Source organism: Sitodiplosis mosellana, unplaced genomic scaffold, assembly GCF_009176505.1.
Source record: "Sitodiplosis mosellana isolate CC-2019 unplaced genomic scaffold, AAFC_SMos_1.0 Smas_scaffold_6166, whole genome shotgun sequence".
Lineage (NCBI taxonomy): Eukaryota > Metazoa > Arthropoda > Insecta > Diptera > Cecidomyiidae > Sitodiplosis > Sitodiplosis mosellana.
Genome location: NW_022601407.1, coordinates 5,691,781 through 5,709,615, shown reverse-complemented (window position 1 = coordinate 5,709,615; position 17,835 = coordinate 5,691,781). Strand labels below are relative to the sequence as shown.

At 34.4% G+C, this 17,835-nt stretch overlaps 2 protein-coding genes across 23 annotated transcripts in view; one reads left to right on the top strand and one right to left on the bottom strand.

Annotated features, from left to right (window-relative positions):
- Positions 1-833: 833 nt before the first annotated feature.
- The window catches only part of LOC129575271 (plasma membrane calcium-transporting ATPase 3), an 84,905-nt gene continuing 67,903 nt past the window's right edge, over positions 834-17,835 (bottom strand). For 15 of the 21 annotated variants that reach the window (XM_055458489.1, XM_055458503.1, XM_055458496.1 and 12 more), the window contains one exon: positions 834-9,521. In XM_055458489.1, the coding sequence (XP_055314464.1) occupies positions 9,300-9,521 (222 nt within the window). In that variant the 3' untranslated portion in view covers positions 834-9,299. The remainder of the gene's footprint in view (positions 9,522-17,835) is intronic. The other 6 variants (XM_055458495.1, XM_055458499.1, XM_055458498.1 and 3 more) reach the window with 1 other exon arrangement.
- Positions 11,623-15,157, top strand: LOC129575274 (uncharacterized). Of its 2 annotated transcripts, XM_055458531.1 has the most exons (5): positions 11,623-12,474; positions 12,647-13,893; positions 13,984-14,274; positions 14,361-14,910; positions 15,029-15,157. In XM_055458531.1, the coding sequence occupies exons 2-5, from the start codon at positions 12,652-12,654 to the stop codon at positions 15,088-15,090; spliced, it is 2,145 nt and encodes a 714-aa protein (XP_055314506.1). In that variant the 5' UTR covers positions 11,623-12,474; positions 12,647-12,651; the 3' UTR covers positions 15,091-15,157. The 2 variants fall into 2 exon arrangements, with proteins under 2 accessions (XP_055314506.1, XP_055314505.1); XM_055458530.1 differs by having other exon boundaries at positions 12,647-14,274.

The following is a 17,835-nucleotide window of genomic DNA, read 5'->3' as shown; positions in this document are numbered from 1 at the left end:
GATCCAATCGTTGAATGGACCATGATTTGATTAGTCATTGGAAAAGCTATTGTTGGGTGACCCCAATGGTCATTAGTCATGCAATCCAAAGTTGATTCGTGTCTTGAATTTCAAGATTGTGGATTTTTGATTACATTCTCCATTGTATTTTGACATTTTTGAAGATAGTTCTTAAGTGACCCATCAACATCATGTGTAATTCCCCTGATCCTCGGCTCAAGAATTCATGCGTGCGGAAGTTCGAAACAATCCGAACAACATGCAAAGCCTTCAGCCAATCGATATTAAGAGAAAAAAAAAGTTTCACGTAAAACTTTGATGAAACAGAAAAAAAATGAACCATGGCCAGTTGTTGGTGTTATATATTCCGATAAAGATATTTTCTGTATGTTTTTCTTTTTCTTCGTCCAAAATATTTCTCGTCTTTATTTCCACATTTTATCGGTGTTTTCTTTCTTCCAAAAAATTTCTTTCCCGTTTCTCAAATTCCCTTTAATGATTTTTTTTCCATACTTTTGCTTTATATCTTCTGCTATTTTTTTCGGTTTCTCCTTGATTCTATTCTGTCTCTTCTGCTTATTCTTCTTCTTTTCTGCTGTAAGTAAGCATTTCCACTTCAATTATGACGAAAAAAAAATGTTTAACTGTTTTACAAATCTATTTATCCCCCGTGTGTACAACATCCATATCGATTCAAAACTCGTTCATTCTCATACTTTCAATATAATCCATTCATGGAATCGCCACCGTTTCGCGCACCAATTTAGTGTATTTTATTCATTTGTTCGCCACTGACCGACGAGTGATTTGTCCATTTTCGGTCAATTTTCTTCCTTCTTCTTCTTCTTCATCTTTTTGTGTATTTTTTGTTTGTTTGTTGTCGGTCATTTAAATTTTCCATTGAGAATCCACGACAATTTACAAAGCAAGTGATCAATGCATGAACAAATCAATAAGTTTAGCAAGGCACTTGATGCAAAATGAAATTCTTTTCTTTTTCTTTTACTTTGTTTTCTTTTTTCTTTTTTTTTCTTCGGATGTATTGCTGCGGCCTGCAACAAATATTCTTTTTGTATTTATTTTATTTTGTTTTTTTTTTCTTCTCTTCTTTTCAACAACACACGTCAACTTGTCATTTCTACAGAAAAAAAAGATGATTCTTGCAAATTTTTCTTCCTCTTTCGTTCAAAATTCACATTGTCAATGATTTTGTGTTGTTTTTTTTTCTCTTGAATTTTGAACTAGTTTTTTATCTTCATTTTCTTTTGACATTATGCTAAAAAAATTAAGTGCGCCTCACTCGTTTCTGGCGGTTTGCAGCGTGTGTCGATCGGTGTATGTGGCATGGAAGTATGGTGATTGAATTGGAATATAAAAGAAATGTAGTGAAATTACAATTTTTCAAGAAATTTATTTCCCTCCAGATGGCATTCAACTTGATTTCAACTGGATACATTTTTGATTGTTAACCTTTTTTGCCTCAATGCACTACCATACTTCAAACCGATAGCCGTTTCCCATGAGCTGATCAAATGCGGAATGGCTCACTCACAAAGTATGTGTGATAATATGAGTGTAGCTGATTCAGCCAAATGCATCAGACACGAAAACTACACTAATCGACACTCATTTGTACGTTCAATTCGATTTCATTCGAATCAACTATCAATTGATCGAATGTTCCATCATTTCGTTCGCAGATGCATTTTATACTTATCCCATAGTTTAAAAAAACATGAAACATTCTATTCGTCGTGATACCTCTGGATATTTTCTAAGGCATTGATCTTTTCTATATAAACTTGCTTCGTGTTTTTTGTTTTCATTATAAAATACAAACCGAAAGAAATAACTGACAATGTGTGCGACTACTTGAACGATACAATCAGCAAATTGCCGGTTAACTGAAAATACTTGCACAAATCGATTGCTATTTGCATAGTTCTTATCCCATTCTGTCGCATTGTGTTTTATCGACAGTGTTTATTTTCTTATGTGTGTGTGTGTGTGTGTGTGTGTGTGCGTTTTTCTCATTCGATTTGATTGGAAGTATTTTCGGTGCAGCCCTTTGCTTGGCCGATTTCAAGAGACGAGCGAGGTTATTTACCAATAATTCGAATTCTAGGAGACACTTGAGAACCTGTTGACCAGCTGAAGAGGCAGAAATCACAATTGGATATGTTTAACACTTCACATGCCGTAATTTTAATGGCAATACCGATGAAGGTCGAATGAATTTGGACAAAACATAAGCGTTAGCTAAAAACGTTTTCTTGGACAATTTTGGTAGGTTTTGGCATTAGCTTTGAAAAACTTTGAAGGCTTGATTTAGGCCTCGATTTAATGAAATAAACGTCAATTTGACCCTATCTTCCGAACTTTTGTTAACGAAGTTTTTTTAAAAAGCTTTCATTTTTCTATCGTGGAAAGTCAAAATTAGCTTTAGAATCTCATTAGCAGCGCAACCTTTCATTTGTTTATCTGATGTTTTTAGTTGATTCGTTGACAAACGTGGGTTTCGAATTAAATTTGAAACTTTTAATCAAAGGCACATATATGTTCATTCTTTTTCTTCTGCAATGGAAACAACCAGCCTTTCTGATCATGAAAATAGTAAACAAATACAGCGGCACCTAGGGACTAAGTGCAATGTGTCATACTTTCAACGTTTGAACTAACACAGACGCACTTACACAGACGCATACGTGTTACAGCAAACTATGTGCATGATTCTCTATTTCTCCAACCAGTCGCCAGGTGCCGCTTTATTGTCCTTGTTTGACGTTTCCTATCTATTTGTACAGACGATCAGAGAGGCTGGAAACAACAAGAAATATTTCTGCTAACTGAGAAAAAGTTTTTTCGTGCTTTTGAAGCACGATGTCATTGGGATTTTTTTCTCTCGAAAATGTCGTACAATGTTGCATTTGATTTTTGATTGCAATTCCATGTCATCATCATTAAACTTGGATCAGAAGTAATTTGATGGTTTCGTCTTAAATGAAGAGTCCATTAAATGAATGCAGTCTATACCCATATAGGGAAACAAGCTCCTCCATGACAGCACTGTGAAGAATTAAACGTGCATCGAATCGCGTAAATTTGCCTAGCGATGATCGTTCTCGAAGTGTGCGTATATATGTGTGTGATTCGAATGAAAAGTAATAGAATTATGTGAAAATTCGCCATTATTTCTGTTAAATATGCAAAAAAATGAATGGCTGGCGCTTTCTGGTTTAGTTTTCATTAGTTGATTATCAGTTTTTTTTGTTCTTCTTCTTTGTTCAGAATTCTTATATATGTATTTATTTCGTTCCTATCAAAATAATCTTCTTTTTTTTTGTAACAATACAACAAATACACAATTTATTAACATGAATATTATCTAGATAGTTTCTGGTTGTCCCTTGATCATTCCATAATTTTCTCTTTCTCTCTCTCTCTCTCTCATTTACTTTTCTATTTACATAACAATCAAAGAAGTAATTTTTTCATTATTTGTTTCTCTTTTCATCTTCTTTTTTTTTTTCTTAAATGGGGTTTTTTTGTTGGAGGAGGGATGGGAGTCAGGGTTTTTGAATTGTTTTGATCAAATCGTTACGGCCTGTATTGGAACGAAAGCGAAAAAAAGAATGAAAAAGAAAAGAAAAGACAGTGTTTGTGTTGCTTTGGCAGGCCGATTAACTCAAACAAAACCGATCCAGCGGTCTAAAAGTGTATGTGAGAGAGCCTAAGAACTGAGGAGAAGAACAAATTTCGCATGATTTACTGTGCCACGAAATATGGTGAGATGCCAAAATCTTGCGACTCTCATGATAGTCAATGTCTCTGCCGCAAAGCAATCCATTAAAAACAAACGGCGCCATCATTTCGTCACACAAACACAAAAATATCCATAAACCAATTAAATGATAAGGAAATGAATAACGTTAACTGGAGTCGCTTCAATCTATCTAAAACAAAAGGGGAAAGAAAATAAAAACAAAGCAGAAAAAACCAAAATAACGAAATAATGAAATAAAACAACGAAACGAAAAGAAACGACAATAAAATATTGTTGTTTGATGGGCAATAAAACTCAACATTGAAACAATGATACAAACGTAACCATTATCGTATAATTTAACTAGAAATATTTATCGTTACAAAGATAAATTAACGAATTAACGTAGAAATTAAAATTAATTTATAATTAACATACGATTTTTTTTCTCATTCTTTTAATATATTGTGTATTGTGGTTTTGATTGTGTTTTGTTTTTTCATTTTGAAATCCATTTGAAGCGGTGTTAAATAAAAGGTGTTTTAGGTCATATCCATTTGGATTACTCCAGCCGATTCATCACCGAATGTCAACGTTGCTGCCGTCGAACCGAGAAAAATTCACTCGAGTGTGAAGTTTTCAAAGTCACACGCATACAGCCGTGAATTTGGTGTGAATGTGCAGAAGATTTGAATTTGAACAATCAACTCCTTTGATCCATTGAAATCGGGTGTCCAAATGGATTTTCAAGCGTTCATTCTTAATAATTCCTTAGTATTTGATGCAAACGAGAATCGATCAATCCAACAAATTATAGTTTTTTTATGTATGTTTGTGGGTTGTTTTGTCTGTCCCTCTCTTTTACATTTATGCTCGGTTTTGCTCCAGCGTTTATTTTTTTAAAGGTAAATAGAAAAAAAATCTTTGTGTGTATTGCGAAAACGAACGGACTTTTGCTGATGGTTTGTTATATTTTCTGTTATATCCTCGTTTTCATCAGAAATTTTCCCTACGTCATAGCTGTTCATTTGGTTTCCTCTTACAAATTACAAGTAATATTTTCATTGAATAATTTCGTAAAATATGTCAACGTTTTTTTTGCGAATTTTTTTTTCTCCATCAACTTTTGATAGATATTAGCGAATTGGCATGAAATTTTCGGCGATTTTGTTGCTGTCAGTTGCTTCCCTAATGATTTTCGGTTGATCAGTGAAAATTTCGTTCTTAAATTCTCTACAAAAACTCGTATGGTTCTCTGTGGGTATGTGTATGTATGCCAAACGTTTTAAACTCCTTTTTTTAGTATATATCATCTATGTGTGCCGGTATTTTCACTTGTTTTTCTCTCACTAAATTAATGTCTTAACTTATAATGACCAATGCAAAACAATGATAATATAGTTTTTTTTCTTTCTTTCACAAAAATAATAATAATAATAATAGTAATAAGAGCAATAATAACGTTTTCGGTATAGCTTGTTATCAACTATAATTCTAATCCGATTGTTTTTTTCTTCTTTATTTGGTTTGATTTGTGTGTTAGTACTTCTTGTTTGTTTGGATGTTTTCTTCTTTTTCTTGTGATGCGGAAACAAAAATAAAATTGAAACGATTTGATTACACTATTTTTTGGTGTATTTGCTTGTTGTCTTTATTATTTTATACACGAAATCGCAATTGTTGTGTGTGTACTTATTGTGTGTATATTCTGTTTTCGTCGGTGAGTGTTGGGATGAGACATGTGTGACACACTGCAGTGACAAATGGCTTAAGAAACTCAAAATCCAGGCTCAAACGGCAAATATCGACATTTGTAGTCTAATTAATATTCACATGTTAAATAATTTCGAATGTTTCGAAAATAGTTCAAAAACTTCGAAATTGGTTTGAAAACTTAGAAAACTTTAGGGAATTTTTGGAGAAATCTTCAACATTTGCGGGTTTCTCCGAATCACTCGATGATCAGTCAGAAGTTTTGATCAATCTGAGCAGACTTTGGATTGAGATTGGTGGAAATTGCGAAAGAAAATGGAATCAAAACACAAATCCAATGCTGCTCCAATCGAACATGTACCATAATGTGTGGCTGAGGAAGGACTTTGGAGTGGGAAGCCATTGTTGAGCTTTGGCCAACACTCGAAAGTGAGAATCTGCACAAATTAAAAGTGAAATTGTTGCACTATTTTGTAATCATTCAACAGAATTGTTTGGCGTGAAAGAATAACGATTAAATAAAATGACTGAAAGCTCGCTTGTTACCCAATGGAATAAAGATAACTAAAGGGTCAATCCATCAAAAAACTGGACAAAAATCCAAAAACGGCCTAGGCTGAACGAGAAAAATAATGGATTGAAAATGAAATGCATCCGCATGAGATGAATGCTCTCTCATTTAATCGTAATTTGTTTGCGCACGACGAAAATCTGGTTGTTTTGATGGGTTTTTTTTCCGAGGAAGTGTGAGAATTCGGTTAAGTCCATTTATTATGCATTACCATTTGAATAAGATGTTTGGAGAGCCAATTGTATAGAAATTGCAACGGTATCGTCTTCGTCGTCGTCACCGCCACCGTCACGGTCACCATTTCCGCCGAGAAAATGGCCGAGTGGCATGCTTTTGACTTCCGCTCTCTGATTTCGGATTTTACTTATGGTTATTTCAATTTTATTCGCTTATCGGTTAACTTGTAAATTTTCTCTTTATTTTGGAAGAATATTTTTATAATATTAAATTTGCTTCCTCGATACCTTACGCTCCCTCCGTCCAACTCTCGTTCCATTCCATTATTTATTCATAGTTTTTTCTTTTCTTTTTTTGTAATGTTGCATAATTTTAATCAAATTATATTTTCTTCTTTTTTTAATTACAATAACTAAGAAATAACGTTTTTTTTTGGTAATGGCCAATTCAAAACTATACTTTACAATTGATAGAAACTTTCTAACTTCATATAAATGCAAGGCATTTAGCAAAATTCATAAAAAGACTTATTGAGTGCTACCATTTATAATGAATCCAAAAAGAAAAACGAAAACTGACGCTGGACCAATTGGTCCAAGTAAAACCAAAATTACTTTTTGAACCACCACATTTGAAACGGCATTCGCTATGTCGATTGGACAATGATCGGCGTTTCTGTGTGTGTGTGTTTTGAATTGCATCTGATTTTGACTTCGTTGAAGGTGTTTAACGCCAATTTCGATTTTATTCAAATGAAAAACACAATTCATTCGGTTTCTTAGAGTTTATTTATTGCACAGAGAGAAATAAGGTTGTCAGAATCACCAACATGAAGTTGTAAACGAGCGAATTCCAACCAGGGTTGGACATTTCGCAAAATTTTCTGCACTCAGTTGTAAGGGTATATGTGGAGAAAATTTTGCGAGATGTCCAACGCTGGTTGGAATTCGCCCGTTTACAAATTCATGTTGGTGATTCTGACAACCTCATTTCGCTCAGTGTGTGCATTGGATGAGACGGCAACTGTCTTGATAGTATTCCTCCCTTGACCTCATTTGAACTAGGATAGTCTGCCAATTGTGACTAGGTCAAACGACGATTTGATGATTGTCAACGCAGCACAAGCGAGGTCCAAATTGGCGTGACAATGACAATTTTCGATGAAAAGAAATTCAAACGAAGAATTGCGCGATCATCTCGATTTGGATTGTTCCAGAAGGTAGTAAGATGTAAGCAAAATCGAATGCAAATTTTCGATCGAAATTTTCCTAGAGGAACATATTTGCGTGATTCAATTTCAGATTCGATAATACATCCACGCAACCATTGGCCATTGACAAAGCGAATGAACCGGGTCGACGAAGTTTTTCATAAGCAATATGACCGCTGCAAATAGTATACGACGTAATTATAACGGCACACTTTCTATCTCGCATCTTAGCAAAAGAAAAAAAAAAGAACAATAAAAACGAAAAACGAAAAAATCTTTCCGCATAAGCAAGATACATGAAAAAATGTTTTTCTTTCGACTATTTAAATTAACCAACATTTTAACTATTTAATAATAAAAGAGTTTAAATGAAATGTGTTTCTTTTCATGCATTTCACCCACAAAGTGCTTTTTTAGGTTTTGTTTTGTTTTTTTTTTTTCATTCATTAGTTTAATTTCATTTTATTTTTCTTTTACTAAGACTCTCTCTCTTAAATACGTCTAGTTGAAAGTTTTGCAAGGAAAAAGAAAATGTCTGCTCATTTTAAATCTCTATTCAACATGTTAAATTGTATGTGTCGAGGACGAAAAAGTCGATTCGCTTAACGTCTCAGCTAAATGTCAATTCAAAAAACAATTCAATTCGGGGTGTGTATTTATGTATCCGGACACATGGCCGATGCTGTCTAATTGTTCGTATGATGGCTTGATATCACCCATGAAAATAACCAAATGATTTTGTTATTGTTGTTTTACAAACAGATTAGTTTTACGTAATTTTTCACGTGTGATGTCGTTGTGTTTTCTCTTCTTCTTTTTCTTCTTCTTTAGCATGATTGATGTCAGGCGTGTGTGCTATGTTCAGAACTACTTTTTTTATGAAGTTTACATTAAACAGTTTTTTGTTGTTGTTAAATTTAAATCTCTTATGTGTGCTGTTGTTGTTGTTTTCTTTGTCTTGGTAAACATTATGGATGTTTTGTTTGTTAAATTTTCTTTCTCTCTCTTTCCCCACCGTTCGCAAAGTTATGTGTCGATTTCGCGCACACATAATTCGTTTGTTTTGTTTATAATGCTTCTAAATACATTTCGAATTTTATTTTACTTTTTTGTCAATATTTATTTTGAGTTTTTTTTTTTTTAGTTTGGTGATTGTGATGAAGATTTACTACAGCATTTAACTATTCATTTGTTGATGTTGGTTTGTTTGTTTAAATTTATGTTTGTTTTTTTCTTCGAAAATGGATCTGTAACGAGTTTAAGTTAGTGTTACTTAAATAAAATTCGATAATTCTTGTTTGTTTCTTGTTATTTGTAGGTTTCTCTCTCTGCCCCGTTTTTTTTGGATCGCAATAATATATATATTATATATATATTAATATATATATTATTATATTTATTTGGTTTTTTTCTTCTTCATTCATTCAATTCATTGTTAAATTTTGGTTTTAAGTGTTTAATTCTTTATGTCCATAACGTGACGAAAGTGGATGTTATGTTTATCTTTTTCTTCTCTCTTAAATTGTTGTTTTGTTGTTGTTTTATGTGTGTGTTATGTTTCACTTTTGACAGAAAAAAAATGTATGATTTTTTCTCTCTCTCTCATTTTAAATTTGATTTAAATCTTTAGGTTTTATTTTTTTTACTCCATTTTTTTGTTGGTTGTTTTTTTCATCATTTTAAATAATAGATTTGGTTTTCTCTCTCTTTTTTTACTTCATCTTTATTGTGTATGTGTGTGTTTTTTCCTCATTTTTTTTTTGTTAAATATTTTTCCTCTTTTTTTGTTTGTTTGTTGAATTGAACTAATTAGTTATTTATTTATTTTATTTTATTTTATTTTTTTAATAAAACGGCGCGAAATTTTATACGGCTGTTTCCGTGTGGCTGTGTGATGATAGACGTTCCACGTCTATTTCGGGTATCGATAGTTCATCCGGTATATTGTCGGCATATTCAATTGACGATGTTTGCGATAAACGTTTACTCAACGATGTTTGCTTTCGCAGGACTTCGGCCAATGTGGTATTGCTGTGTTCACCGTAACGTGCATCTAAACCCTGGCGAAATGCATTTACAACCCGAATCTATATTAAATTTAACAATAAAAGCGAGATGCATATGCAATTTATAGGATCGTGTGTATTCATGTTGATTTGTATTTTTATGTATAATAAAAGAAAAAATTAAAAAAAAAAAATTGTTTTCTTTTTCAGAAATTTCTGTGAAATAAAAATAAAATGGAAATTCTTTTTTTTGCATTTTCAAAAACTCAAGAGAAAATACAACGATTGAAGAAAATAAAAACGGAAAATTATTAGAATTTTTTTTTTTACAATTTGTTTTTTTTTCCAGTGATTTTCACTCAACGTTGTGCGTGAATGTGAAAGCGCTTTGATCGCTTTATCAATTTCGACGCCAAAAAATAAAACTTCACGCATGCGAAATATCACCGAGTTTGTTGCAACATTTCTCTGATTTTTTTCATAAAATTTTGGAAATTATAACCGATTGCATTTGAAAAATGACTCTTCTTTCGATTGAATCAAATTTGGTAGAATTTTTTTGTTTTGGTTTTGTAGAAAAGATTTTTCGTAGAAACTTTTTTGAAAATGGTTTTCTGAAATATTTTTGTAGGATGTACATTTAGAGGATATAGAAATGGTTTTTATTAGAAAATTGATTGAAGATGTATAGAAGAAGAAAAACAATAGAAAAAAAAAATGTTGGAGAGAAATTCACAAGGAAATGTCAGAGGAAATCAATGTGTATACAATTCAGTTTGATAGAAAATCGACTTAAAATATTCGATAGAGAAAATTGATGAAGAAATGAAAAAGTAAGAGAAATTCTCCGGAATATTGATTATCGATATGAAATTTTCAATGATAAAATGCAACTATTACTTATTTTACTGAGTTGTGTCTAAATTGAAATTGGGAGATGCATTTTCATTTATTTTGTTTTTTGTGTGGTGGGGCAGGGTAGGGAAACGGTATGCAAAATTTCTACTTTATTTGTATATATAAAGTAACTATTTAAAATATGTTTTTTTTTTATTTTTCAAAATGTATTTATATATGTTCTTGTTGTTGAGGAAGTCAAAATGAAAAGATCTAAAAGGTTTGCTATCAGCAATAACTCTATAAGTTCTATCGAAGAAAAAATTGTGTGTAAGCCATTTGCAGAAGTAGAAATAAAATTCATTGGATTGAAATGAAGAAGAGAAAAATGAAGGAAAGTTGCATTCAAATGAAATCGCATTCGTGAAGCTTTTTGTTGAGCGTTTTTTTCTTTCATCTCTATTAATATAAAGAATATGCTTTACTAAGTTGAAAATATTCCAAATTGCAGTAGAAATAGAAGTAGAACATAAAAAAATGAGCAGAACAAGCATCAATGTGCGTCATAGCATTGATATATGAGAAATGAGCCAGTTGCATTTTCCACTTTTGTTAGCAATGCTACACAATGTGTGTACTACAACAAATCGGATGAGGTCATAAATGACGTCATTGGACGTTATATTGACTCACATTGCTTCGTATTGGCCGAAAAGTGGTGGTGGTGGTGGTGGAGAGACGGGAAATTGTATACTTTGTTGGTTGATACACACTGCATTTTAAATAGTTTACGTTCTTTGCGCTATTTGAAATGCAAATCATCAGGAAAAAGAGTATGCAATAATCCGTGTGCTGCCCATAATTCCTCTAAACGCCATGCAATGATGCTCTCAATAAAGATTAGCCGCAGTTTTAGCTCTTTCAATAGAGGGCTTTGCACCCTTAAACAGGCATAATCAACTTTGTTCCGTCGATCTCATTATGAGCAACCATGGCTCATCGAATCATTTTCAATTCACACGGAACAAGCGGAAAAAAAGAACAATTCTTGGAATATTTTCAACGCGTAAATGCAAAAATCATTATATCATGAGAAACGCTAAACTGAAGAAAAAAAAAACAATTCGATTCGAGAATAAAAACGAATGAAACGAAACGAAAAAATAAACGAAATCAAAATCATCTATTTGAAAATGGCTCGCAGAGAAGCTTTGTGCCATTTGAATCTATATATGTGGGGTGTATATCGTGTAGTGTGTGTGTGTGTGTGTGTGTATCATGTGTGTTTTCCCTTAATTACCCTTATGCCAATTTTTCGGGTGTTTTTGATATCAGTCGAATGAAAAGTGCCTATTTTTGATATAAAGAGCACCGAATTCTGCGTACATTGATGACATTAACACAACACATCGATTGCTATTCACACTTCCCGAAGCAAAAAATATGTGTAACAAATACTTTCATCTCCATTTCGTCGATGTTAGTTTCACATCAATTCTTTAAATTCAGATCATCGAACAGGAAGTCAACTCATTCCTAATATACGCTTCATTTCATGAAATAAACAAATGTTCAACGGAACGAACATATTATTTGTTTATTTTTCCAGTCCAGCGTTGTGCTGCATGCGTACATTCTATATTTAGGACGAACACGATGCCGCCGGTTCGTTGCAAACACATACAATAAACCGTTTCACGAAAAAAAAATTCCATGCGAAACACCAAAACACAGATGTGATTCAGTTGACCACAGTATGAATTCAATGTGTTGTTTTGGCAAGGAACAATGGCAGTTCACAGTTTTAACGCTGCTACTGTGTCGATTGCACGAAAAATGGATTTAGCCACTGTGGTTTCTGTTTCCGTATTCATTTTTAATGAAAGATCAGCAAAACTAGTGATAATCGTTTGTTCTTTTTCCACCGTAAGACAGTGAGTGTATACAATGGGACGATTTTGTGTGCTAAAAAAGCAAAGACATGTTTGCGGCGAATTTTGTTCATGTTACCGTTGTGATACAAAACTAACTGGACATTTGCAAAGTGGCACTGCTAACATTTTGACACAACGAAATTAGCGGATCATTTGACAGACTCGGTGACATCGATGAGTCGATGTGAATTTCATCATACGACCGCAACGAAACACAACGAAGCGAATCGAATTCAGTCAGACGAGTTGCATTGCCTGCTGATGTAAGACGTGACTTTGATACACTTTTCAAATTACAATTTCTCTTTCTGTTTCTTCGGTGTTTTCAATTGTTTTTTTCTTTTCTGAATTGCATTTTCAAGTGGATATATCTTTTTCATATTTTCTATAATTGTTTTTTGTTGTTTTTTTCTTCTTTTTTTGATTTCATTTCAGCCAAAATGCCGAAGAGAAAGGGTACACCACTTCGCGGTAACCAGCGGAAAAAGAAGAAAATAGTCAGCAAAACGGGTATTGAAGGAGAAATCGGCATTCTAGCGATAAAAATGACATTGAAGGCTATCGTTCGACCACAATATTATCAACAAGTGAAAGATTGGTTCACCCAAAAGTCGATTGAATGCACCAAAATCTGCGCGTTAGCTTCGCTGCTCTTCCTGTACAAAGTTAAGAGTGCCAACGAAAGTAATAATGCGGACTTCTTCAGTGGTGATGGCAACAAGGAAATTAAGGATTGTTTTTATGCAGTTTTACAAAAAAACAAAGAGAAGGAAGAAATGGTTCCAGATTTTCGTGATTTCGTGGAGAATATGGAGGCCGAAAACCGATTCAGTTGGCCGGGTAATAGCTTCTTCGGAAACCAGATGCAATACCTCTACAAGCAATACACCACGAATTTGCGCAACAATTTGGAGATGCATGCCGAAAGACGCCTGTACCAATATCTCATAATGCGTGCGTGGCAATTTAACGCTGTTTCAACTGGCCCCACATTACGCAACGATGATATCAAGCGTGCCGTGCAATGGACCATCGATCGGTATGATCCCATCAAAACAACCGACCGACATTGGGAAGTAAAGTGGGAGAAGCGCCAATTGCTTCTCGATATGATTGCGGAAATTGGCGGGCCAGAAGATAATGATGTCGCAATATACACAACATCGGAAGGAACATGGTTCAAATCAATCAACATGTGGTTGACTATGCAAATGGAGGTGGACAATTTCCACATTTGGGCTGAGGAAAATGGCATTGAAATTCCGAAGATCAAAAATCTCAAAGTCATTCCGATTCATCAGTTCATGCGACAGCACGTGAAAATGGAGACGGACGTTCTCATTCGAATGATGTCCGAAATGCGATTCAGATTACATGGTCTAATAATCAAGTACGAAATTGTGGAGGACCCCATGACGCAGTGTTGGGATGAGATTTTCGATATGCCAAAGATACATCGCCTGTTGAAATCAAACAAACGTTTCCGGCCCTACATTGCCTCGAATGGTCAAGCGGTATCCATTATGTACGAAGTACCGAAGAGTCACCTGGATCGTTTAGTAGACGATGAAATCGTGCGGAAACGGTATCGTGATGGTGTGTACGTATACGAGATTGGGATTGATCCCGGCATGCGTACCTGGAACGCGACAGTCAGACGGAATATCAAAACTGGCAAAGAGGTGAGTTGCATTTTAGTTTCAATTTGTGTTTGTGTTGTCTCAAATCGTGTGATTGAGTGCATTATTTCATTTTTTATCATTTTCCCACAGATCAACTTCACGGTCAGCTCGAAGAGGTACCATTATCTGGCCAGGCAGGGTGTTCGGGATAGGAAGGCAAAGCGATGGACAAGGCGATTTGTGGCCGAAGAACAGCATGACCGTGAACGCTATCAACGGATGCCATCGCCAAAAGGTGAAAATTGGGGGTCTTACATCGCACATCGTTTGACAATGCTGAAGAAAGGAATTGAGACGTATACAACAGAAAAATACGCCCGTCTGCAATTTGACAAATACATCCAATCAAACCGTGCAACCGATAAGATTGCTAATTTACTGGTAAGAATAGATGTTTTCATATTGGCATATTTCGTTAGTTGGGCGATTGTTTTGAATGAATAATGTGTTCTTTGTATTTTCAACAGACAAATCGCAAACCATCCATCATTCACATGGGAGCCGTTGATATGCCGGCGAATTCTCCGATCCGAATCAAGAAACATGTTCGTTGTCCAGGCAACCGTAAGTTGGCAAAGAGCTTCAGAAAGATTCCGAACACCGTCGTGCGACAAGTCAACGAGAACAGAACATCACAGCTTTGCGGTAGATGTTTCACCCCGTTCGACATAGCAACACAACGTGATCGAATGAAAGTATGCGAATGGTGCCTGCCAGATAACGATGATTGGCCACCAAATTTGCAGTTACCAACGAAAATCGTGTCGAAGAAGAGCAAGCGCACGCTGATAGCGGATCGACAACGAATGCGTGAAGCAGTGGAACAGGATCCAAATCAAGCTGAACGTTTTGTGTCTAAGGTGATTTCATACCAGAAAAACTGGCAACAAAGCGCAGCAATCGATGAGGACGCGGACCCTGCCGAGCAAGAGGATGCAGCAGAGTCACATGATCGTCGCATTTTGAAGACTTGTTGGCATCGAGACATCACTGCTGCGAAGCTGATCTTATACAAAGGTAAGTCATTGTGATTGAATTGGAATTGGATTCGGAATTAAAATTTAGAATGAAAGTGAATGAAAGTGAGAAAATATCGTACTAATAACTTATTTTTGTGTTTTTTTTTTCTTTTCAGGCCACTGTCACCTCTTCGGAATTCAGCTGCACTTCATGTTCACAATTGAACGAATCAGATAGAATAAGAAATAAGAAATGTCAATTAGAATAGAATTTTTTCAAACAACATTTTTGTAATAGCGTATTACATACTGCTGGAGTCGACTTTGTGACCCAGAACTTGAAATGAGTCAGAAGAGCGTATATATGTGTTGATCGTTCCATGTCTAGTGGACTTTACGTGCTATATGCGTTATTTCCCATACACTCATTGAGAGATTGAGCACGGGGGGTTGATATCATTAAATGGGTGTCTGTTTAGTTTAAAGAGGAAACTTCCTGCACTGTTTGATGACAATAACACATACACAGCAATTGATAGTCAGACTTTACAACAGTTTTTTGTTTCGGGAAGTGTGAATAGCAATCGATGTGTTGTGTTAATGCCATCAATGTACGCAGAATTTGGTGCTCTTTATATCAAAAATAGGCACTTTTCATTTGACTGATATCAAAAACACCCTAGTGTTTTCCCTTAATCTATGTATGTATATCTATATATGTATAAAATTGGAACACATAAATTTCAATCGGATTTGGTGCAATTGCGTTCAATATGCCAATTTTTCGGCATTTCAATGCCGCACAACACGGAAAATCGCATTTAAACTTAAATACATTGCACTGATTATCCGATTGAGTTTTATGGGTTTTTATTTAGAAGAAGGAAAAAAATTGGTCGGTAAATAAAATTGCACAACAACGAGAAATAGTTTCAAAACGAAAACAGAAGAGAAATAAAATAATTTTTGTTTATTACCACACACAATATAAATATTGGAAACAAATTTACATTACAGGTAAAAACAGCAAGCACCAAATTCTACAAATAGAGTGTGTAAATCGAACCAAAAGAATGGCAAGAAAAAAAAGAGAGAACAGAACTGTAACATATATGAAAACAGGAAATAAAAGTGGGACGAATCCAACTGGTTCATCGCCAAGCACAGAATCACTCGCTCATTTCGTGTAGAAGGAACACGCATATTACGAACAATTCAAAACAGAAAACAAAAAAACACTCGGTCCAAAATGGAAAAGAACACGCATTTTTTTCTTTAATTCTCGGTAAATCGTTTAAAATCATACACACAAAATTGGCTCCATCGGTTAAAATGTTGTTATTTGTTGTTGTTGATGTGATAATTGTTCATTTTTTCTAGCAGAAATTAGTTATAAGGCAACACAAACCCTACAATCAAAACCAAGTTAAGCGCATTCCATTGATATAAGTATAGTCTTAAGCGTCCAATTGCAATCGATCATTTCGTACGTTTTCAAATCGATTGATCATAATAGCAAATTTTTCGATCAATCATCAACAGCAACACATACAGAAACAACGCAATGCAATCGCATCCGCTCAAGACTCGATTAAATAAGTTAGTTTCAAAAATCAAATTCACTGTAAATTAAAAACAAACATGTTGTCATAAAGTATTCAACCAAATCAATTCGGCGCGCAAACCTCACGCCGGGGCGAACCAACCAATTTATTATTTACACAAGTTAATTTTTGTTGTTGTTCGTTTTGCTTTTAAACAGAACGATGTAAGTTAGAATTCCAAACAGACTACGGAGTTAAAGACAGAATGAGATGAGTACAGTATTGAAATTATTTTATGGATACATGGAATGAGATAGCGTTTTTTGATGTGACAAGTGGGATGATCTTCTTTGAATGGAAAAAATTGACAAAAATCGGCGAAATTGAAAAATGATTTGGAGAAATGAACACACATTTTTGAATGAATTTCGGAACTAACCCAACTCCGAACAACGAATAATTGCAAAGGAATAAAAAAAAATCTAAATCTTCATGAAAAGCTTCGTGATGTTTCTTCATTGTTCATAGTCTATGTATGGGTACATATTCAAATGCAAAAATACGCGTGAATATTCCAATTCGTATGAAAACTAAATGAATTAAAATTGTTCATTATCCAATTGTGTGTCATTTGCGCAAATAAATCCAGGAATTTGTGTTAATATTGTTGGATCATGACGGTGGAATGAAGTCTCAATTAGATGAAGATGGTACAATTTGTGCTGCAATAATTTGAAAGTACTCCAAACGCCGTGGCGGTTGAAATGAAAACAAAATTTCAAGTGTATGTTTAAATGAATGCAAAATTTCATTCGAAACGATATTTTTAAATAGATAACATTGACCTGGATTTTCGTTTTATTTATTTTTTATTTATTTTTTTTTTTGAATAGGGCAAACCACCAATGGATTCATCGGCAATGTTATGGAATAGTCCATGTAAAAACAGTGTTGAATAAAACCATGTGACTGCAGCTGAGCTATTTTATTGTTCTTCGCTGGCAAAGTCCAATATTAAAACGATAAAAAAGGTAAAACAAAAACATGTGTTACAAAAGCTCTTCTACATTCGTTGAAGCAATCGTTGAAGATCAGCTGCATAAGTGCTGTTTGGCGAGTGTAAGTGCGACAGGATCCCTCGAACAGAAAAAGTAAAACAGGAAAAAGTATGGATTCAGTGCAAAAATGGCAAATCACTGCAGAATGATTTGCATTGCTGTGAATCCATGCATGGAAAACATGTTTTCTCGAGCCGCCACTCGTATCGAGTGTGTTTCGCACTCACATAGCTCGTGTTAGAATTCGTTAGTTAAATTGGTCCGTTTTTGTTGTTATTAATTCAAGCAAAATAATCGTTTAAACATCTGTAGCCTACTGTGACTGATGTGTATGTGTGTGTGTGTGTGTGTGTGTGTGTGTGTGTGTGTGTGTGTGTGTGT

Bases quoted from the DNA above. Each gene is read 5' to 3' on its own strand.
- LOC129575274 (XM_055458530.1), top strand. From the start codon at position 12,652: ATGCCGAAGAGAAAGGGTACACCACTTCGCGGTAACCAGCGGAAAAAG. The intron at 14,275-14,360 runs GTAAGAATAGAT...TATTTTCAACAG, and splicing joins ATAAGATTGCTAATTTACTG to ACAAATCGCAAACCATCCAT. The intron at 14,911-15,028 runs GTAAGTCATTGT...TTTTCTTTTCAG, and splicing joins GAAGCTGATCTTATACAAAG to GCCACTGTCACCTCTTCGGA.